This window comes from Agelaius phoeniceus, chromosome 4, assembly GCF_051311805.1.
Source record: "Agelaius phoeniceus isolate bAgePho1 chromosome 4, bAgePho1.hap1, whole genome shotgun sequence".
In the NCBI taxonomy this organism is placed as follows: Eukaryota; Metazoa; Chordata; class Aves; order Passeriformes; family Icteridae; genus Agelaius; species Agelaius phoeniceus.
Window position 1 is genome coordinate 27,075,933 of NC_135268.1, and position 23,632 is coordinate 27,099,564.

General features: G+C 35.2%; 1 protein-coding gene across 3 annotated transcripts in view; it reads right to left on the reverse strand.

The window, feature by feature from the left end:
- The window catches only part of SEC24B (SEC24 homolog B, COPII component), a 46,285-nt gene that overhangs the window by 6,528 nt on the left and 16,125 nt on the right, over positions 1–23,632 (reverse strand). For 2 of the 3 annotated variants that reach the window (XM_054633964.2, XM_077177162.1), the window contains exons 4-20: positions 20,641–20,745; positions 17,621–17,701; positions 15,744–15,925; positions 14,000–14,184; positions 12,763–12,865; positions 11,763–11,889; positions 11,035–11,144; positions 9,985–10,097; positions 8,485–8,603; positions 8,023–8,078; positions 7,504–7,710; positions 7,017–7,140; positions 6,229–6,387; positions 5,627–5,800; positions 4,859–4,969; positions 3,490–3,665; positions 1,764–1,901 (exon numbers count right to left, since the gene is read on the reverse strand). In XM_054633964.2, coding sequence (XP_054489939.1) covers positions 1,764–1,901; positions 3,490–3,665; positions 4,859–4,969; positions 5,627–5,800; positions 6,229–6,387; positions 7,017–7,140; positions 7,504–7,710; positions 8,023–8,078; positions 8,485–8,603; positions 9,985–10,097; positions 11,035–11,144; positions 11,763–11,889; positions 12,763–12,865; positions 14,000–14,184; positions 15,744–15,925; positions 17,621–17,701; positions 20,641–20,745 — 2,270 coding nt within the window. The remainder of the gene's footprint in view (positions 1–1,763; positions 1,902–3,489; positions 3,666–4,858; positions 4,970–5,626; positions 5,801–6,228; positions 6,388–7,016; positions 7,141–7,503; positions 7,711–8,022; positions 8,079–8,484; positions 8,604–9,984; positions 10,098–11,034; positions 11,145–11,762; positions 11,890–12,762; positions 12,866–13,999; positions 14,185–15,743; positions 15,926–17,620; positions 17,702–20,640; positions 20,746–23,632) is intronic. The other variant, XM_054633965.2, reaches the window with a different exon arrangement.

Consider the following 23,632-nt stretch of genomic DNA (forward strand, 5'->3'; position numbering starts at 1 on the left):
CCCCTGATTTAAGATCCTGCATGAAGTGATCCTTGGGTTTGTCCACAGAGCCCTATGACTGATCTGATTAAAGAATCTGGCTGTTTGCACTAACTATTAAAAAACACCCTGTCTTTCTCCCCAGCAATAAAACAAACAAAAACAATAATAAAAAAATCCCCATGTACACAACCCCCTGGCTCAGTATTTTCGTATTAAAGTTGCCTCTTCCTCCAATACAAAAACAGGCCAGATATCTCAAGAATCTCCGAGGCATTCTGCAAATAATATAAGGGAAAAATACTCTACTGACTAAGCACATGCCCATGTAGTATAAGATTATTTTAAAAAAATCACTGCTTAAAAAATTTCATACCATAATGCCATAGATTAACAGCTTTTGGGGATTTAGACATAGTGATGAAAATCAAGCTACTGAATTACACCTGGGGAAGTTCCAGGCTTTACTCAATACTTTCAAGAATCAAGTGTTAAAAGAAAACTAGCAAAAATATTTTAAAGGAATTCTGTAATATTTTAAAAATATTTTAAAATTTAAATTTTATTTTAATTTTTTTTTTTAAATTCACAGAATTTTTTAAAGAAACAAGACATTTAAGAGCAGCCTTTGTCACAAATACTTTAAACTGAAGTAGTACTAAATGGCAGAGTAGCATTCTGTTGCGATTTAAAATCTGGTTTGCCAAATAATTTCAGTAGGTAAAATAAGCCCCATTTTTGTATTATTGTACTCCAAATAACTGATCTGAAAACCTTTGCTAATAAAACTGGATCTCCTAAAGACACAGCGGATTCTTTACAGCACAAGCACACTTAACACAGTGTTTCAACTTAAGTGCCACAAGAAGAACTTTACAAGGCTGGCTGAAGTTGGCATCTCTGAGACTGGTAGGGGTGGAACATAAAATGAATAACTCCACTGAAGAACACTGAGTTTAGACTCACCTATTTGAGTTTATGAAATACCTTAAAAGAAACTTGAGGACTACAAATAGCTCAGAGGTTGTGCTGAACAGAATAATACAATACCACTGCCAGTGAAACTATTCAGTTTACCCTATAACCTTGTATCACTTAGAAGCAAACTCTTACATATACTTTTTCAAAACCAGGGACTAAAAAACTCATAAAATCTTACTTATAAAACCCCTTATTTTTGCTATTATAACTGACTTTGTCCTTAAATAAAACCCCATCTTGCTTTTTACTATAAAAAAATGCATCCTTTTCCTAGGCTACGTCTGTAGAAGAGGAAATAATAAAAAACCTGGTTTTGAACATGAAGTACTTTCTCAGTCTGATCACAACCATCTAGAAGTAAAATTCTGTTTTATCCACTTCAGTCTGAAAAACCACTGGAAGGTTGTTATTGCAAGCAACTATATCTAATTTCTGTATATAAAACCTTGAATCATCCATCAGATCAGATCTACTACACCCACTTACCTCAGACAATTCTAAATTATAAAAACACACTGAAAATGTCTCCCATACATACAATATCTTTACTTTCTTTATATGACAAAAAATTATGGCATTACTGTAGTCATTGAAACAAGATGAAGTAAAACTACAGTTCGGCTCATACCACACTACCGTACATGCAACTCAAAACTTGAAAATAATGTTTCTCTTGATTTTTTATAACTTAGAGGAAATGCTCCATTTGTATTACAATAACAACATAAAATTACTGCAGCACAGTACCAAGTTTAATGGGCCATTAAAAGTAGGAAATGCTATTACCAGGCTTCATACATTACCTCATCAGTCAACTTGTCTATTCTGTACAAGTTGGGATGAATCATCTTCATCAAATGAACAAGAGGCTGGCTCTTCATCTGGCACATTGCATAGACACGATCATCCAAGCGGGTACTTGTGCCTGTTCTGAAGGCTTTCTGCAAGAGAACATTACTACTCAAACAAATCCTGTATTTTATGTCACATGTAGGAGTGCAGTTCAGAGTTTTCAAAGTGTCAAGCAAAGGCGGCAGAGCTTTTGTAAAGAAATGTATCTTATTGGTATAATCTTAATCATAGAGTTTGAGCAAGATTTTTAAAACATAATCTAGCCCCTCCTTATTGATGAAGGGGAACAAATTTCTCCCTCACTTTGTCTAAAATTTGCACGCAACTGGACCAGCATTTCTCATTTTTATTCTTGACAAGTGACACTGGCCTGTGAAACTCACAAGTGCAAGCTAGCACAGGAAAGATACGAGGTAAGCAGAGTTCAGGCAAGGTACATACGTGCAGACTCTGACGTTATAGTAGTAAGAATTCAATGTTAAGGAAAAGTTTTGGAATGGAAACATACTTTCATGTTTTACAGGAGAAACCAGACTCCTAGGGGATAAATTTATCTTTTAACTATCTCCTACTGAATTTTTCAGATCTCCTTTAGAAGCAACTGGTAACACAATTGCTGTGAGAAGCAACACAATGAATTAAACATGATATGCTACTCAATGGAGAACATTCTTATAATCAAAGTTCATATTCAATTCTACAACAAAGCTAAGGACATCACTCCTTCTTGACTGCCACAAGCATTTTGATTTTGGTTTCTCTATATCCCATTTTTTGTTATTGCTAATAAAGATGATAATAAAAAATCCAAACCTAAGCAACTTTTCCCAGCCACTCTTATTTCTGTCTTTTACACAGATCTCAATAATAAATTGTCTGCGTTTTCCCCCACCATTAACTGCATTTGTCAGGCAAGTATAAAAAATCATAATCAGTATATTAGAGACTGAAGTAATCACTAAGCCAAAGAAAATAAATTATTATATGCTTAGATCTCTTACAAGACTTATATAAAGGTTTATTCATCATAAGAGAACCAAGAACTGTCAGACATGAAAAACTTTAAGCAGTGAGATTTATTCAACAAAACCCTGCAGGAAGCTGTCTCTTTTTAAGTATGATGTTCAGTAATCCAAACAAAGATATCATTAAAAAATAATAATAAAAAAGTAGTAACTACTTCTATGTGAACTTTCAACTACATCACTTGAGTTTCTATAATAAGTTTTACTGTATTTCCATGGAAACTCATTTTTCTTCTTGGGAATTTAAAGGACAAAAAATATGTATTGGAAAATTCTTGTTTCTGACTTCATAAAATAAAAATGAAGAAGTACTAATAAGCAGTTTCCAACAACCTTTATGATCTACACTAATGAGCTGCCAAAATCTGAGAAATGCTGATTGTAAACTATTTATTTATTTTAACTGTAAAGCAATATAAGACAGAACAAAAGAAATTCAAAATCAAGTAAACTAATAAAAGGTTCAGACATTAACAATTTAAAATAAGCCACTATGGTAATCCTCTACAATAAAGTTTAGTTGGCATAAAGATGGTAATCCAATTTCCATAATTTTAGAGAAGTGCAGACATTGCTTGATCTAGGACTGAAGAATTCCTCAAATGGAACAACGAACTAAACATCAAACACTAATTCACTAGATCATACATACCTGTTTGAGAAGAGCTAAAATATAGAGTGGGAAGAGCTTGAGGGAATTTGGTGCTATCAGCATGGACTGCTGCAGATTTGAGGCAGTTGCCATGTATGCTGCCAAGGAGTCCACCACAGCATTGACTAAGGCATCTCTTGCATCTGCAAGGCTGGATGAAACTGAGCGATCCACAGCTGGGGGGAAGAAGGAGGGAAGAAGTTACCAGACATGGCCTCACTCATTCTCTTGAACTTTGAAAATTTGAGCTGTGCTTCTGGGTTATGTTTTTAGACTAAAAAATTCCCCAAACCACGTCTGCAGTCCTAATTTTTTTTAGGAGTAAATTAGATGACTGTCCATACAGAAACTTACTTTCATAATGCTCAAAGATATTGTGTAGCTAATTTTGGCTCCCTGGTTTGTACTCTTGGAGAATTAAAAGGAAATTTTAAAGCAATCATACATAGTTAAGTCTAAATATAAATTTAAACCTTATACAAACAACTTAGCTATTGTTGAAATGCTGTTGCCCAACTTTCAAGGTAAGACCTGCAGCAATAATTTTGATTTTTTTTCCCCCCTCACATAAGAAATTTCTTCCATTACTTCAGTGACATAATAGTGATTACTATAAATGCTGCTTCATTTTTCTCTGCTGAGCATGGGCTGCAAATCCTTTGGTGGGAGGAAGCCACCTGCTGGACTGAATGTGCATTTAAGAGGAGATCACAGAATGGTTTGGGTTAGAAGGGACCTTAAAGATCATCTAGTTCCAATCCCAGAAGACACAGAATTACAATTTACTTCTCCTAACTGATTTCAATATTAATATACAATATAGAACATGTTAAAATGCTCTACAGTGTCATACACATTTAACAGGAGAGATCAGTCTATGACTTATGACCCACAATTAAGGGATAAGTAAGAATCCTCAGCCCTGCAACAACAGAAGGATAGAAAACCAATACCTCAGTTACACTGCTGTCAGAAATTCTCTTTTAGTCTCCAGCAACTCACTAAACTGAATCCCTGCTTCTTAAGTAATCCTAGAATGCCTAAGTTTGAGTGAACAACAATGATAATGATGATTAAAAAATGAGAGTTTTGATCCAAGTGTGCTATGATTCTTTGTCCTTTACTAACCTCCAGAGAACAAAGTAAGAAGGCTCTTTTTAAAAGACTAAAGTCCACTAATATTCAGAACAAGGAGTGTTTCAGTTCACAATTTCAGTATTAATTTGGTTTTGTCGTCTTTTGCACACACAGCATGTTGCACTCCAACCTTTTCTAATAATATCCAGGCTTCATTCACTACTTCATTTAAACGGCTGGCAAAATTAGGAACATGCCAAAAAGCATGTGAATCTTCCTGGCCTGTACTCACCCATGTTTGCTAAGAGGCACACAACTGCTTGTACATCTGCTCCTGCATACACATCAGACAGGGAACTCACTACGGGCAAGCAAAGTGTGTGCACTCGAATTCGACGCTCACCTAAGAGAAATCAGTGGAAATCATTTTGCATTCTCTCCTGGTAGAAGTAAACAAATTCAGTCATTAGAGCATCTCCTCCCATTTAAGATGTACCCATTCTAGAAAACATACCAGTCAAGAAATTGCTGCAATACAATACTGTCTCCCTGTCTCAACCTGTTAAAATTCTACTCTAAAGCAGCACAAATTGATAACACAAACTAGCGACTTCCACAGTAAGTAAGTGTCTTTGATCCTACAAATGAAGTACACTGACATCCATCCCAGAATTTTGTGGCATCTTCTACCATAGAAATTAGCTGCTATTCTTTATGTTCACCCAGTGTAGTAATTGCAGCTTGATCCAATCTATCACAGGTCTGTGTGTTTGGACAAAGTGCCTGCCAAACATGTTACTGCTTGTAACAATGGTCAGACTTTTAAGTAAAAAAGTCTTGCTGAATCAGCACTATGTACAAATGCAGATGAAATTTTCACTTTAAAACAGTGTTTATAAGGATTTCCATTATGTGATTAACTGCCAAGTAGGCTTACTAGCTCTGACAAGATTCTTTTAGTGTATAGAACACAACAAAAGGCTGTGGAACTAACTTTACAAGCATTACACCATAAAAAGAAACAAAAACCCCAGTGACCAATTAATTTCAATTTATTTACCTTTACTGGAAGTATACAAAAGAGCTGTTTGAAAACAAACCAAAGATGTGTCAGTCAGACTTTCCTCTATAGACATTTGTACTGCAAATCCAGCATCAGGATTGACATTGGCAAGGGACAGTAAATCAGTAGATCGTACAAAAAAATTCCCATGGAAAGTGTGTATTGAAAGACCTAGAATCAGATTAAATATTCAGAGTGAGGTTAAAACAGCATGGAAAACTCTCACCAATAACTAAAACCCCAGCCCTCAAGCTAAGGCTGAAGAAAAGAGTAAAAATTCTATCATGTATAAGCAATTACATGAATCTTTAGACATTTCAGCATGATCCTGTAGAGCTCATGTTCAATTCTGAACACTCCAAAGTGAATGATGCCCTTACACTACACGTATCAACTTATAGAGAGATGGTACTATCAACTAAAAAAACCAAAAAAATCAAACACCAAAAGCTAACTTAACATAAAGAAGGTAACTCTTTTACTCTTCAAAGAAAGAAAAATAACATTGAATTTAATGTTGCTAAAGACTTAGCACATTCAAAATGGTTGCTAACACATTTACACCAACAGTTCCATAGGAATCAGTATTTAAGACACACCTTTTGTACATCTTATGCGCATAACTGCTTCAAATCCAATCTTTCTTGTAAGGTATCTTTTCAGGTCTTTTTGCAACTTTTCAGCCTGAGCAGGATTATGGCTATGATGGAAAGATGGATAGTAATAGATGCATCCAGCAGAATACTTGGACATGCAAGCTGTGAAGGAAGGAAAGAGACAAGTAAAAAGTAAAACTGTAACATGAAATCAGGACATAAAAATTGTGTCCAGACTTCCACAAGTAACATCTACCTTCATCTTCTCAGTATCACCCACATCAGAAAGACAATGAGAACTGTCTGAGACCCAGGCAAGTGAAGAGAGAAATGAATCATCCCAACACATAATGACCTAATTATACACCAAGCTCAATAAGCATCCTACATTTCGCAGCTAAGACTGAAATGCTTGCAGAAATATCTAATGGTGTAGAGGTAAAATTAAGTGTTTGTACAGAGACAAATCTTGGATAATTTATCAAAGGATGAAAACTCTGTTCTACCCCCATAATTAAACTTCATTTATTCCTTGCCACGTTTCTGTTTCCTGTTCTTGAGCAGGAGAATACTTCTCATTTAAAACTTTGAAACCTTAGAATAAAATGTCTGATACTACCAATGTAATATTTCTGTTCTTTACTTCCATCAACTTCAAGGTCAATTCCTTTGCAACATGAGCTGCAATTATACAAGTGCTAAAATATTTACATGACTTTAGAATTCCTGAGGTAGCCTGTGCTTCTAAAGAGAGACAACAGTGCAGAAAGAGTGAATCATGTACTCCTTACCAAGAGAAGCTAGATCAGAATATTGTGAACTTAAGAGAAATAAATCCACAGCAGTCTGCTGGCCGGAGCAGTCCAGTGCCAACTTCTTATAAAAGTCTGTTGCTGGACCAAGATGCTGGACCACCTTTAGTAAATAAATCATACAGAGAGGAGTTATGACAACAGTCATGCTTCTTAGACTTCATGGACCAAAAGAAATACTCTTCAGCAGCATCTGAGTAACTGAGTCACAAATATTTGCAGCTTCTTTTGCTTGCCAAGGAAAATTAAGGACCAAAGGCCAAAGATAGCTCATGCACTTCAAAACAAGTAATACCACACATCCATGTATAAAGTAGGGATCTTAAATGCATAAACATCGACATCATTAAAATTTAGTTAATTGCTATAAATGAAGACGAAGCAATTGATCTGCAGAACTATGCAAGTCAGAAAGACATGGCCAGTCCTTAGTCTTTTGAAATGAATAGTAAGGGAAGTTTTTTACCTTTGTGCTTGACCTTTGATTGGGATCCTCTCTGGAATGCAAAAGCCCCGCTCCCAAAGATGGTAACTGAGTTTGAAACACAGAGATCCGACCACCCGTTGGAGACATCAGCTTAAATGCAGCCTGAAGAGCAGGGCCCAGTGCACTGTGTGTTTCTCTTGTATTGGTGAACATGTTTGGTAACGCATTCAATAGATCTTTTATCAGCTGCAGAACAGATTGAAAGGTGTTTGATGAGATTCTGCAAGCTTGAGATTTTCTGTTGTTTCCAAAAAGCTGTACTGCCACGACTGAAGTGGCAGAATCGGTACCAACTATTTCAGTTCTATTTTAACACACTAAGGAAAACAAAGTTGCAATTTTAAAAGCTATGATGTATCAATTAAACATTTCCAAAATGAAAAATTACCATTGGAACTACATATTATGAAGATTAAGTTTGAATTCAAAGTTTAACAGGAACATCTGTTTTGAATATTTAACACCTTAAATTTAATGATGTATTTTGAGCAATCATACCTCTTTGCTTTCATGGAGATTTACAAGTAAACTATCTGGTGTAGGTAAGAAAATATCTGTGGAGAGAATAGAAAAAAAATTTATTAAAGAAAAAATAACACTAAAATAGAACAAAACATTTCATTGCCCACTGCTACAAACACCATGAAAAGTCTACTTTTCTAATGTGTGTGCTACAGCTAAATATTACTTGCAGATAAGTAAATTATATGCAGATGAAAGTGTCTTAGAATAATACAGTCCATACAAAGCTTGTCTGATTCAAAGCAAAGTTAACTATTGAATTTCACACTTCAAACATCACCTACTCTGTAGTTGGTGCAAGACTATTTTTCAAAAAATATTCTCATTCAATAACATTGACCTAATACCAAATACTTAAGAGATTCCAATCTTTGTTCTGGGGAAAAGAAAAAAATAATAGGTTCTCAGAAATTCAGCTTCCATTTTCTTTTTACTTACCATCAATATCTGAGACAATCAGCATCTGAGGCTGTGATAAACCTTCTTGCAAGTTGTAAAACTGAACAGTGCTGTCAAACGTTATGAACCCTATTCTTGTTCTTGAATCTCCAGGCAGCCTGAAGCATAAAAAAAAAAAACAACTATTAAGCCCTAAATCTCTCTCTCAAGACATACAGACACTCAGGGCTCCTGCTGATGTTAGAAGAAACTCAGTTCATGTGTAAAGAAGTGAAGGGAGAACATAAGAAGGGAGATCTAAAACACAAATACAATCAATACTTCCTCACCATTTTCTGAAAAGCTGGGGTAATGATGCAGTTTAGAAGACCAAGTGTTACAGATAAGCATTCACTAATATATTGATGCTTTGTTCCACAAGAGAGCTTACTAAGTTCATTTAAACATTAGACTGACATATGAAAGAAGGCAGCCTTCTCAGTTCTTTAATAGAAAACAGTGCATTCTGCCCTTTCCTGATCCAGAACCCCCATTTACTAATGTAGTTACAGAGTACTTACAGCTCTAAACCAAAACCCAATGTCTGTGCAATGCAACATATTTATTTCTTATGTGGACCATATTTCAGTGTATGGCATAATACAAAATTAAAGACTACAGGGTATTTCTCAAGTAAAATATAAAAAACATCATGAAGTGCTGAAAACCATGACAGTGACCAAGAGCAATAGAGGCAAATATTGTTGTTACCATCCGGGTATATAAATGAGGTGGATGCACTGATTCTCCTGTGGACTTAGCATGGGATTTTATGAATTTTCCTAAAATAATCAAGCATGTTTCTGAGATTCTGTTGATAAAATAGCCATAAAAAACTGAACAAATAAAGACTGAACCAAAAAATGGAAGCAAAGATTGTTAGTGTATATGTTGGCTTCTTCATGAGAAAACCAAGTTCACCAAGAAAAAGGTAGACAGAAATTTTCAAGGCAAGGCCTCCACAGGATTAGTTGTCAAAAGGCATGAGCACAGTGAAGCACTCATTAACCCTCACTCAAAATGCACAATCCCAGGAACAATCCCATACATGCTGTCCCAGTGCAAAAATAAAAACACAGAAACTGGCACAGGTTAACTGTGATCTAAAAAAACCAAACTTGCAACACAGTTCACCCAGGCAGTCTTACTTCCATGGTTACAATGTTTCAGTTTGCAGCACCTCAGACCTCTTAGCACAAAAACCATATCATTTAACTGTTGTAATTTATTATTTTTGTTGGTCTTGGCAAGGGGAAAGAATGAAATTTAAAAATCTTTGTACAATTAACATGTTGTTAGAAATTACAGCTAAATATTCCTTGCTGATAAGTAATTAAATTATATGCAGATACACATGCAGGGAAGGAATTCCAGGCAATGGAACTTCTGCCCTTTAGGGACAGAATATTTAGACACTTTAAAATTTCCTTCAAAATTTTTAGTTACAATTTTTCATAACAAAAATGTTAGCTGATTTGATAAGGTTATTTATACTCTTACTTGTCTAGGTTTTCCAGCAATGACTGGCAGAGTATTGTCAAATATCCAGCCTCCACTGCATTATGAGACACATCTAAAACAAATAAATATACCGCAGGCTGAGGAGGACGAAGCTACAAAGTAAAAAAAAAATTAAAAAACACTCAAAAATCATATTCAAAGAAATATTAAAAGATTAGTCATTAGAAAGGGAAGAAGGAAAAGGGAACACTTCGAAAAATGCAAGGTATACATTATGCAATAAAGGTAATTTACTAAGCAATATGCAGATAGACTTAATCACAATCCCCAGTGGTTAATAACTGTCATTTGTTATAAACATAAAATGTTATACTTCAGGGGGAAAAAAAGATAGTTTAGTCCCTCCTGCCAACAGTCAATTCAAACATGACGAAAGATACCAACTTCTATCTTTTAAATTCCATTGTTCTTTCAGTACATGGGCAATGTGATCCATGAACTAGGGTTAAAGCATTCTACCCACACCCTTCCCCCAGCTATGTACCAAGCTGTTTATTCACTGTAAAACGTCTGCCACAATGTTTCAATTCAAAGACAAGAGAATAATTAATTTTTGCTGCTGCTAGAAATGTCATTATGAAGTAGGCCTTTTCCCAGGCAGACAAGACCACCATCCCAGCACTTGTAAGATGACTCCTAATAAGAACATTTCTTCACAATTACTAACTAGAAACTTGAAGTTGAATTAATTTGCTCATTATTCTATTACTGGTCTTTCAAAATATCCTCAAAATGAGGGAGAAAGACAGAAATCACACTGCATCGGATTGAAATCTGACTGTGCTATATTAAACTACACTGAATGACAACACACATTCAATTAGCTTTAACTCAAAATCTTCTGACTGTTTACATCAGCCAAAACTCAAATGTGAATTAAACTATTCCTTGGTATTAAGAAAAGCTTCCAGTGATGTGTATTAATGGTAAATTAATACACACCACTGGATCAATATGAAACATTAATTTCAAGGACTATTATATTAATATGCAGTTGTTGTTGAAGTTACTATGAAAACTTTTTCTTACCATGTAGTCTGAAGAAGCAATGAATTCCACTGTAGAATTTTGCACCTCTGGCCGTTTGTGAGGCTCTCCATAAGACCGTGTCAGAGGATTATACATAAATTCTTCAGGAACTATTAAAAAAAATTCCCCCCCCCCAAATACAGATTATATTTTTATCAGAAAATAAAAACCATTGCAGCTAAATGCAAAGTAATGTGGACACACTTCAACTGCAATAGCAAAAAATTTACATTAAGAATACATAAAAAAGGAATATTTCAAATATCTCAAGCATATCTTTAACATCAAAGTTCAGTAATTGGAAAGAAAATTTATATATTTTAAACAACAACAGATCCCCAGCTATAAAACAGCAATGCAAGCAGAGCATTTCACAACAAAGCAGCAATCTGTACTGCTTCTCATAACCTCTGGCCTGGATTGTAGCTGTCATCATGTTTCCATCTGCATATTGCAACAGCAGTCAGTGGGATTAGCTGATTTCATTAGACAAGGAATCAGCATATTAGGAATACATTTTCTTCATGTCCACAAAGATTACAAAACAATCTTCTGCTTCAAGAAAAAGCACAACACATCTGCCTTAAGATGCTTTTCAAAATCTCTGGATCATAAGGCCATTGTCACTGTAGTTTATGTTTTAATCTAAAATATTCCACGGACTGATAAAATGCAAATACTTGAAAGAGATTCTATAAATGCAAGCATCTCCTGCTCCAGTCACTTACCATCATTAACTCTATAGCACAGGTTGCATTTCCACCGCCTCTGATCGATGAAAGAAACAAAAGGGTTGATGTAAGTCCTGCAGGATCTGCATCTCACTATTGTGCTTGATGTTATTACTGGCAATTGCTAGAAAGGAAACAATGAAAAGCTGTCACAAAGGTATGCAGTATATTTTATGGAAATAATCTCTGTACTACAGTTCATAAAAGCTTTGTGAGACTTCATTTTCTATCATCTTTCCTTTTAGCTCTTTAGTTCAATTTCATAGAGTAATTATGATGTCTATTAAAACAATCTCCTCCTAAAACAAAAAAAAAATTAACACTTAATTATTGTCTTAATATAGCCTCAAAATCAAAGATGTAGTAAGATCTCAAATGAAACTACTTTAAATTACAACTACTGTGGCAAAAGGAATTATGAAAGGACAGCTTTAGAGTGGCTCTACAAGAAATATGATGGACAGCAAATCTTACACGAAGAACACACAACTAATAAAAATAAGTTGTACCAGACAGTTATTCACATTTTTACATAAATGCTAATAAATTACATTGAGAGGAGTTGCTTGACATGAATGAAAGAATGAAGCTTATGAATATAGCTTCAATCTTATATTGTGTTTATGTTCTATTGAAAGCAAGTATCAGGCCAGTCACACATTCAAACCAAGCATTCTCCTCAGGAGAGCTCTGTGAACACCTTTTCAAGATGTATCTGACCGTTGTGAGCCCAACACACAGACTGGCAATTCTTCAGACCCACAGGCAAGCAAAGACTTCCAACAAAAAAAAAATAAACTTGAAGGGCTTCTTCCTTATGCATTCCAATGAAGTAGCAATTTCAAGGCTTTTTTTTGCTCTCCTCCTCTCTAAGTTACAGACAATTTTTTATACTTCTGTTAAAATACTTCTTAAAGTACTTCTTAAAGTACTTCTTAAAGTACAAATGCATATATAAAACAAACACACACACACAAAAAAAAGCAAAATACTTTACCGTCAGGTCCCTGAAGGGATGCAGCAACAAACCCAAAGGAAGCTTAGCTTTGTTTAACAAAGCCTGTGTCTGTGGAATATTTGTCAATGTACATCGAAATGAGCTGAAAGAAAATAAGAACATAATGTTAAAATGAAATTTTAGGAGATGTTGAAAACATTGTGTTAACACCTGATTTTAAAGAACTTAGAAATGTAAGAAATCCTATGTTTAACAAAGATGATTTAATTTAAAAAAATACAGAAATATTTTTTAAAAGGCTTTGTAAGGAAACAAACAAAAAATACACCCCTGCTCTGCAGTTTAGTAGTTCAGCAATGCAAGTATACCAAAACCAACTAAGAGACAGAATTGTTTTAGGTACAACAGTCAATCAAAACTATGTATTCTTCTGTTCATTATAAAGATTTTTCCAGTGAACCAAGAGAGTATTTACCTAGTACTCAGAATGTCATATTTATATAAGAAAACAGTAGAAAAGGATCCCAAATACTGGGAGAGTCAAAAGCTTTTGTTCTGTGTAACATGAAGGGACACTAAAAAAGCCCAATGCACAAATAGTGCCGTCAAAAGTGTTCCACATGTAGGAATCATTTTCAGGCCTTCAGTTTTCTGATTTCTGTTTTCTGGTGGAACCATGCACTGTCACAGGAATAAGGCTGCTGAGTCACTTTAAGGCAATGACGAATACTTATTTTGGAATTACAAATAAAATATTTGGAGAAAAGCACTTTCTATTGTACTTAGCTGCACTTGGGATAGTTGATAATACTACTTAATGTTAATTAGAAGTAAATGATACCTGATTGCAGAATTATCATAGTAAAATATACCCACAAATTATTAAGTGTATTCAGGCATAATCATAATGCTTTTGTGGAAAAAATCCTGTCCAATATTACAAAGTACTCTATGAAACATACTGTGTAATATTAAGGTGTTTATTAAAATATCTTTTTTTAAATGGATAAAAAGGTGAAGATACAGGAAAATTATTAAAATACTAATAAACTAGCTACTGTAACTAGCTACTCACTGCATATAATATATTCTGATGGTAGGACAGTTACAATATTTGCGTAATGATTCAGAGGTTAAACATTTTCAGTTAAAAGGGGTTTTATTAGTTCATCTTTAAGATTCAAAGTTAGGAGTCAGCTGAGACACTTTTTGACATTTTAAATAATTATTGCCCACTAAAAAATATAAGACACTGTCCAAGACACAGTAAACTTACTCTGGACTGCAGTTTAATTTCCTAAGATCAGAATTCAAGTTAGGCACGGGTGCTGGAACTGAAGACACCGGTAAAATATTTCTATCGTGTGTAAGGTTTACTGGTCTCAAGCTTTCTGGCTGCTGAGAATGCTGTAGACTTAATCCTCCTAAGGAAGAGGACAGCTGGTTCACACCTGGATATTGCTGTAAAGTTAAGAGCATGACAAACAGGTAAACATACAATCGTGTTTAAATAACAACCTTCAATCTTCCTTAGTGCCCTCCCTTCCAGACACGTATTTGAAAAAGATACAGCAGCAATTAGTATCAAACCCAAACAAACAAAAGGAGTGTTGTACTGTAGAAATTTAAAAATGCTGCAACAAATGTGACACACCTTCCAAATGTGTATCATAGGACAAAATTCAAGTTCATTACACAAATCAACACTGGAAGTCACACATAATCCTTCCATCTCTTCAGGCATAAGAAAACAAGTTACTAAAAAGTCTGACACAATTTCTCTCCCACTCTGCTCTGCAATTTAACTTTTGTTACAATCAACTTATCCAAGTTACAGACACTGACTTTAAATATTTATTTTTAAATTAAAACAAAACACCATAGAAGAGGAGAAAAGGTTAGGTTGGAAGGCACCTTTGAGGTCTGAAAGTCTAATCCCTTGCTCAAACAAGGCTAACTTAAAAGTTAGCTTAGGTTGCTCATATAGAGCCAGCTAAGTTTTCAAAATATCTAAGGATTGACAATTTCACAGCACAATCTGTTCTAGTGCTTCCCCACTCCCATCCTGAAGCATTTTCTCCTTATATGTGCAACCTGAATTCACTTGAAGCAACTGCTGTTCCTTTACTGTGTGCTACTGAAAGAGCCTAGCTTCATGTCACGTTACAGTAAAGATGAAGCCAATCCTTTCAATTTAAAAAAAAATAAATTAAATGAAACACCTCTTCCAAGTCACATTTTACATTATGCCTGTGACAGTGAGAGCCTTACTGGATGTTACATGCAGTAAGGAATTTTGATCACCTACCACAGCAGTTTCACTGTCTTTGCCAGCTGGCCCTTACTTCAGAGAGCAGGATTTGTGTATCAGTATGTTTCTTTTTCTAGACCCCTTCACACATACATTCCTCTGCACTTCTTCAGCATTTGTGTCTTGCCTCAGTACCCGGCTCTTCTTCTGCCACTGTTCTAAGGGGATTCATGTGTACAACAGGAATCAGGTGATTGGATACAATTTCTTGGGTGTTTGGAGCTATCTTTATGAGGAAAACAGAGCAGATGCAGGCAGCCTGCTCCAGTATACACAGCCAGCAAAAGTTCTACAGAGCGCTTTTATCTGGACCCTATGCCATGCATTGCTCATAAGGTGATTTAATGCTTGACATCACAGCCTATAGCAATGCCCTGATATATGCTGATCAAGTATTTCCTTATGCTTCTTCATTGTTTCCTATCAATAATCTTCAGCTCTTTCAAACATCAAACCTTAACACTGGGGAGTTTGCTAATAACTGGTGAAGCAAACTTTTTAAGCTTAACTACTTGGAGGCACACTTAAAACTTTCCTTCAAAAGCCTTCCAGTAAGTTCAGAACCAGAGCTATGACATCAATATTACAGCTAATGTTTATTCTCTCAGAAATTATAAAAAGATGAAAATAGAGGGGAAATACATCACACAGAAAAGGGTTTTCCCAGGAATTTACTTCATGAACTAATTTTTGAATTAAAAATACAAGCCTGTGTATAGTGCTGAAAACCAGAATGGTGTCCTGGATTACTGGGCTGCACAGGAGTAGGTGGTGTTGCATTTTGGTAGCCTGGCTGCAGTGCTGGATATCCATAACCAAAGGGCTTAGAAGCTTTTGATGCTTGCAGGACTGATGGAGAGGGAACTGGGCTGCCAGTCACAGAACGTGTCTCTGGAAAGACAAAAGAAATGCCACAGGTATTGAATATAGTTATTATCTCCTTCTTAATTTAAATGTAAACTCCTAAATGCGTCAAAACAACATTGCTATTTGTAAGTTTTTCATTATCCATCAAGTTCTTTTTCTGCACTGAAAAAAGGAATATAAAAGAAAGATTACTTCAAGAATTTTCACAAAGACAGTGTGTATGGAAGATGACCAGGGACTTGTGTCACTACAAACAAAATGTTACTTTACAAAAAGTAAAAAAATAGAACCACATTTTATTCCAATATATACATTGGATATAAACCACAAATGAGACCATTCATGCTTATTCTCCTCTCCACTTCTGAAAACTGTCATAGCATGACTAGAATCATTCTATGATTACTTCATAGATTACTAGTAAAAGCTGTGCCTACAGTTAGAGAATGGCTCCACTGGCTCAGCCTTATGTTTGGACAGCATTCATGAATTGTAGAGGAGAAATAAAGCATGGTCTCTTTTGAAGTTTTAACCTGATGCAAGTTTCTCTTGTATATGCCTGCAGCACAGCTTAGTTCTGCTATTTTTCAAGGTCAAACTGAAAGTAATCCACAGTGAACGTAACAGCTATAAAGAGATCAAAGTACTCTTTCAAAATGTCTACAGATATGAGCTAAGTTTCAGAAGAATTTAAGCTTGGTGAACTGGGAAAAGTGCAAGCAAAGGAACAAAGCATTCAAGAAACCAACTGCCAAGAAACTGTTTGTCATGAACACTCCACAAGGGAAAAAACCCCAATAAAACAGTAAAAAAAACTGCAACAGATTTAAGAAACCTAATGTTGACTGTTTATCTTTAAAAAAAAGGAACAAGTTATTTTTAGGATATGGTTTCAGCAGAACCAAAATGGTTAGTTATTAGGCCAGAGGGTACAGAATTTGTAGTCCTGCTAGACTCTATGTGGATAACAATACCAGCTTTCTAACCGAGAGAGATCTCACTTTAATCAGGAACCCATCAAACTATGGCAAACTACTGTGACACTCCCAGGGGCCAGAACAAGGCAAAGGAGCCAGGAGGGGGTAGGGCCTCCAAATTAATCCAATTATTCATTTTAAATAGTGGCTAAAGTACTTTGAATAGCATCTTTTCCTCTTGTTCTCAATATGGCAGCTCTACAGATTTCAAGACCAAGGTAGTCAGCCAGTAGGTTCATTTAGAACCAACCTGACAGTCCTGATATTTTTAGAGCTAAGAGTAAGCAAAACAGCAGACATTTTCTTTAAATGAAGAAAAGTAAAAGACAATAACTTGATCCAAGCATCTCTGCAAGCTGATATTGTTGGTCTCCCAAAACTTCTGTGATGTGTAAGCAACTATTATCAGCTCCTAATGTCAACGACACAATCAGGCATACAGCATAATCTAGAAAAAAGATGCTGCTTTCACACTTAGCAGATTTTCAGCACTACCCTCAATACTACAATGGAAAGTATGACTTATGATTCAGGGAAGTTTTATTAAATGGTTATATGAACTTCAGTGTTAAAACTGTGAGAAATTATTTTAAAAGACATGTATGTTTCCTCTGATGATTTCCCCTGTTCCTTTCATAGGCACTACCCTTCATCTACTTGTTAATTAACAATAAAAAAGACCAGAAACAATAAAAACTGACATTTATGTACTGGAATAAATAATTCAAAACAAACTGCTTACCTGGATAGCCACCTCCTTCCAGAGCATCATAATTGTTCAGAACAGGAGAGGCACTGCTTGTAGTAGAGGAACTATCAAGTGCTGGGGGAGGAAAATAGTTTAACTTTAGGGATATCAGAAATAGCAAACTTTTGATAAATAAAAGACTGAGATTTTTTTTTTCTGAAACCTTTTATAAGAAACTGTCAAGAAAAATCCTGGGAAAAAACCCCACACTTCAGCCCTAAGACTTGAAAACTATTACCACTGTAAAGAGGAGAGAGAGAAAATATAATCAGCAAGATACCAGAAACAAACAAGCACATGCCCAACAAACAGCAAGAAAGATCAATGGCAAAAAGACAACAACAATGAAAAAAGTTGTTTTTTGAAATAAAAAAAAAAATTTTCTATTAAACCAGAAGTTCTTTCTAGACTGTATCAACTGAGGCCATGCACATTTTAAAAACAGTCCATTCACGACCTTCTTCACAAGTGCAGGCAACAGAAGATTCCTATCATCTTCAGAGTGATTATCCACCTTCAAGCCAAACTGACAAGGATTTAATTCTTCCCTCCTTTCTGTAGCATTCTAATTCACAGCTAGCTTTCTTAGTCTAAAGATTCTATTTTCCATTATCATTGACAAGAGTCCGAACTTCAGTTGGTATAAACAATTACTCTTGGCTCAGCCTAAAGTAGCTGAGTAAAAAGCAACTATGCAAAAATAAGTACCAAAAGTTAACTAGGGAGATATAAAAAAGCACAATGAGCACAGACATAGCTGTTAGGACTGAAGACTCAATTGCTTAATTTTTAGTTCAACCTATGCACAGATCTTGAAAATCTTATTGTAAAATATCTGGCAAACAAAGAATTATTTTAAAACATCTCTGCCAATGCGATTTCACGCACATTTACTTCCAATGAAAAAAGGGCCAAGAAGATTAAAGGTATCTTCCCTTTAAAACACACCAAGCCATGAAGTGTGATAGAAAAAAAAGTGTCTATTTAAGAATTGAGAAAAAAACAAAAGAAAATTGTATATATAATTTTTGTGGCAGAAAAGACTGAAAAGATTCACTGATACCGTTCTACTCGGAAGGATCAACCTTGACCACACATCCCATTGCAAAGCTGAAAGTATTTCAAGGGAGAACTTCAATGGTGGAACATTTGAGGCTCCCAAGTGAAGAGACTCTGCATATGAAAACCTAACATCACTGACATTTGGGACACAGAAATACCATGGCACCATCCTGACACTACAGATAATTCTTGAGCATTTTGCCTTTAAAGCATTCAACTAAGAGATAGAAGAGCAATTTAAAAATCCGTAAGACTAACAATAATATATTATTTAAAGGAAAATTTAATTCTGTGACATTCACACAATCTTAATTTTCAGATTTTCACTGTAAATTTTCTTTTTTTTTTTAATCCTGGAGGTTACTAAAAAACATAATTTCAAGATTTTATTTTCTGTTCTAGAAGCTGAAGGAATCAAGATTCATGACGTTTTTTACCCTGATGAGGATTAGGGCTTTTAAACCTTTGCTAAGGCTTACTACAGAAAAGTCAAAATATACTTTTGTTAGGTCAACAAAACAGTTGAGAAGTTACACAAACACAAGCAACCAGATTTCCTGCACCTATTCTTCATAAAACCACTGTGACAGTCTGAGCCAGAAATTTGTCTACTGAAATCTGTTAAGGATTTGCATTAGCTCCTGCTGACAGGGCATAAAACAGTACGTGCTTATTAATGAGACAGCCTTCGTATGGAACCTGGACACCCTTTCACTCTTTTCTGTAACATGAATTTAAATGCAAGGCTACAGGTTTTAGTAAAGTAAAGAACTTGAGAAAGAATGATGGTAGGGAGTATGAAACTTTGTTTAGGGAACAAAGGAAGGAGAAAAACGTTACAATTGATAAAAAACCCAATGAACATCATTTGGACAGAAACCTTGGCATGCAAACCCAACATACTGTTCTTAATTATGACTTGGATGTCATCATTGGTTTGTTCCACTCTTCACAGAATCATTATGAGTACACTACACTGTTTTCACAGTATTGTAGGTGATGATTTCATTATTTTATTTAAACTGGCACTGTTTTTTTTTTTCTGACAACATGCATCATAAATCTAAAGAAAAAAGCTACAATAGTTTCCTATTCCAAATCAATATTAAAAGCCAGCAGTACAAGGTATGTGCTGCCACTTCCATCTATCAACAAGGGTTGTAGTCTCATGTTTATCTTGAAAAAGCTTTTCATACTGGTACCACTCATTCAGCCAGTAAAGATATGCTCAAGTTCCAAAAGAAAAGGTTACCAAAATTGAAGAAACTAAACTGGTGAGAAACATTAAACTCACAAATCCGGATCATTCTGACAAAACAGGCAAAATGCAACCAAGTATATAACGCCTCAACCAATTTAACAAGAAAAAAAAAATAAACAAACTTTTAAAGTTTTCTACAAAGCAAGCAGATTAACACTGAACCTGTGAACCTGACCATTGGGACATACACCTTTAGAAGGAGAAAAAAATCAGCACCGATTAATTTACTGTCCTAAAAAGCACACCTAGAACCTCTCAATGTTTACTACCTTAATTGTATGAGTTCCTTAGGCATAAAATGAGAAACAAGGTAAACACTGTTAAATGTAATGATACAAATGGCATCTGGTAGCTTAACCTGAACAACTATCAGTGTAAGTTCTACTGCTAGTTATCTCCAGTTAAAACTCACTGCAAGTCAAAACACTAAAAATATGGGAGTCTTGCAAGTTGTAAATGTTACTTTGTTAGATTCATAAAACATCTGATATTAACATGACAAAAAAGGACCTATTTGTTGGTCACTACAGAAATCCTTTTTTTTACTATACTAGTAACAGCTGGGAAATCTCAAGCTGAAGAGTCAGGGTGATGCTTTGTCTTAAAGAAATAAAAAGTTTCAGGGGATGGAAATATGGGGAAAACCTTGAGTAGGAAGAGAACAAGATACTGGTGTAAAGCTAAAGCCAACCTGCTTCCTCATCCTCCTCATCCTCTTCCTCATCATCTGAACTTGATGACAAGGGAGCTGGTGCAGAGCTAGCTTGATTATTAACATATCCACCATACTGCATGCCTGTGAATTGGAAAGCACAAACATCAGAGTCAGACAGACAGGAAAGACGAGAAACGGAATCACAAATCATTGCATTAAAAGTGAGAGAAATCAGCTGTTCCAGAGAAAATCCCAGCATGCAGCAAGTTAAATCTACAACCCTAGAAGCAGTTATTAGTGGGCTAGTTCAGTAAAATATTAGAAGCACATGGAAGTTAGCAGATAATTTCATATGCATGTATGTGCATGTGTACCAGGAAATTAACAACACAGACTTCCTACCTATCTTTTTAATACCGGTTTATCCAGTGGAGTACTTTCATAAATTAATACACAGAAATAAAGGAATTGTTTCCACATAAATTCAATTATGTTATGAAAACCTTTAGTATTAACTTTTGCTTGGCACACCTGTCCCTCTTAAGACAAGAATAATTCATATTGGAATTCTGTCAGAAATGAATGAAAAATACTGCTGTTGCCACATGCAAGAGTACAAACACACATACAGAGAGCACAACACCATCAGGGAAATTAAAGCTAGGTAAGCCTGAAAATTTGGGTTGTCTTATATTTACATGAGTGTCTAAATTCGGGCTCATAAGCACATGATTGTACCATGCACTTCTAGTATCTGGTGACAGTGCAGCAACTGTTACTGCTGTCACCTCCACAGCACAACCTATTAGGGATTTTTTTAGTTTTTTTGTTTGCTTTTACAATATCTACTCTAAACATATGTGAGCAATACACAAAAGCACCACAAACACACCATTTCAAAACAGAGTAAAGCATGCAGCAATGGCTTATAATTAATTTCCTGCATTAGTTGTTATTGATGCATTTTCAGCATCTTCAAGAAATCTTACATTTCTCTTGTGACAAGGCAGGGTTAGCAAGGATTTTAAATATGCTTCTAGTCAGGCAGTGACATGCTAAATAAATGCAAGTAATCACTGCTTCTCTCTTATCAATCTAATGGATTGCTATGACAAGAAAATATCCTAAGTATTCAAAACTCTTCAAATATTTGGGAATTTGAGGTTCTATCCCTCTGTAGAAGTACTGTGGCACCAATGAACAGGATTCTTTATTTTAATACTATAAAGCATTATAGAAGTGTTGTGTTATGTATAATCTGAAACCATTATGGTAACTAATAATATGCCCATCCATGACTTCAATCAACTGTATCAACCTTTATTTTATTTAAAATATGGTCTATAAATGCTGTTAGTTTCATGGCTCTTTCAAAAAGGGTTAGCAGATGGACCCAAGAGGAGCATTTTAATTTAACTTTAAAAACACCAACAGAATCAAGGTGAAGACTATCTATTCAAATATTGGAAGTAAAAAGAAAACAAAGCAAAACTATATAATAATGTTCTTGAGAAGGCGAACTTTCATAGAAGACTGGTGCAAGAAAAGATTGGCATTATATTCTTTTATCTAGGGCATTAATACTTGTACAATTCCAATCAAATTCCTCTGTAATTCAAGCAGTCACAACAATGAATGAAAAATCATCCCAAGTGCCACTGAGTAGATTCGGTGCTTCAGTTTTCCCATACTGTTAAAACACAGGGCTAATTTGAGTAATCTCTAGTCCCATCTTTTATAAATTTACTGAATGCATTTGGGAAGGAGAATACAAGAAAATCATTATCTGTGCAAGAACAGACTATGTCTTTTCTCGGGCCTGGGAGAACTACTGAGGGATAAAACAGAACTGCATTACTGTGAAAGAGGGAAAAACCCTCTACCTTAAAATAACTAACATGCAAGTAAAAGGGTTAGAAGTCAGGATGACAAGAACGACTGCACTGTAACAGCAAGAACCAAAGCAAAAGTAGATGTGCCCAGTGTGAGAAGTAAAGAGTATAAAGACATCAAGTACATGGATAAGAAGAAAGAAAGGATATCTACCTGGAAAGTGCATGCCAATGCAAAAATTCCAAGCATACACAGATGAGAGAAAAGGACTGGATTACTCATTACTGGTCACATGCATTAAGGATGCAGGTGTTCAGAAAGAAAAGGAAGAAAAGAGATTGAAAAATAGCCACACAGAAGTTTAGGAATCATGAATTATGTCACTATGAATGCTGTGAAGACTGGGCTGGTTTGATTCTTAGCAGCCTTATGAGTTTGCATAGATTTATTTTCATTGCCAGCAGTACTACAGATTTCTGCCTTTGAGACTGTGCTGTGCTAGTACAACTGTCCAGACAAAAAAAAAAACCAACAAACCTCTGGAGAATAGATCTGGCTGAAAAATAACATAGTTTAAAAAGTTATTGTCAGGTGGAAAAGTCTCCCTTTCTAGTTCACTATTGGCCCAGCAATGCCAATAGTAGGCCAACACAGGGGAGAAAGCAATTGAGGGCAGAAATGGGTGGCTGCAGACAGCAATTCCAAGTGCCATCATGTGCCTAATCATGTTTTCTGTTGTGACAGCTCAGTTCTGCTTAGTATCTTTTACAGATTTGATAATGGTGCTAAAATCTCCCACTTTTAAAACTGCAAAAACCAATTTTGAAATCATTATTTATTTTGAGTCATGTTATTCCATAAATCTGGCCTAAAATGCAACCACATAATTGAAATCATCACAAATTTCTTAGACTGGAAATTTCTAAACCCTGCAAGCAGTGTACCTGTGATATAATAATATTGCACTCAAAGGCTTTATCCCACTATAATTTACAGACACCTAGAAATGTATGTGGCAGGACACAGAAGATAAATTGGGATAACAACATATTTGCCTGTGAAATAAACAAACTATTTCAGTATTTTAAGTTCAATCACACTCACCATAAAAGCCTTTCAAACATAAAGTGCACATGAAATTTGGACAGATAGTTATGTAAGATTAAATAGGCTTCAATACATTTTAAGGTTTTTG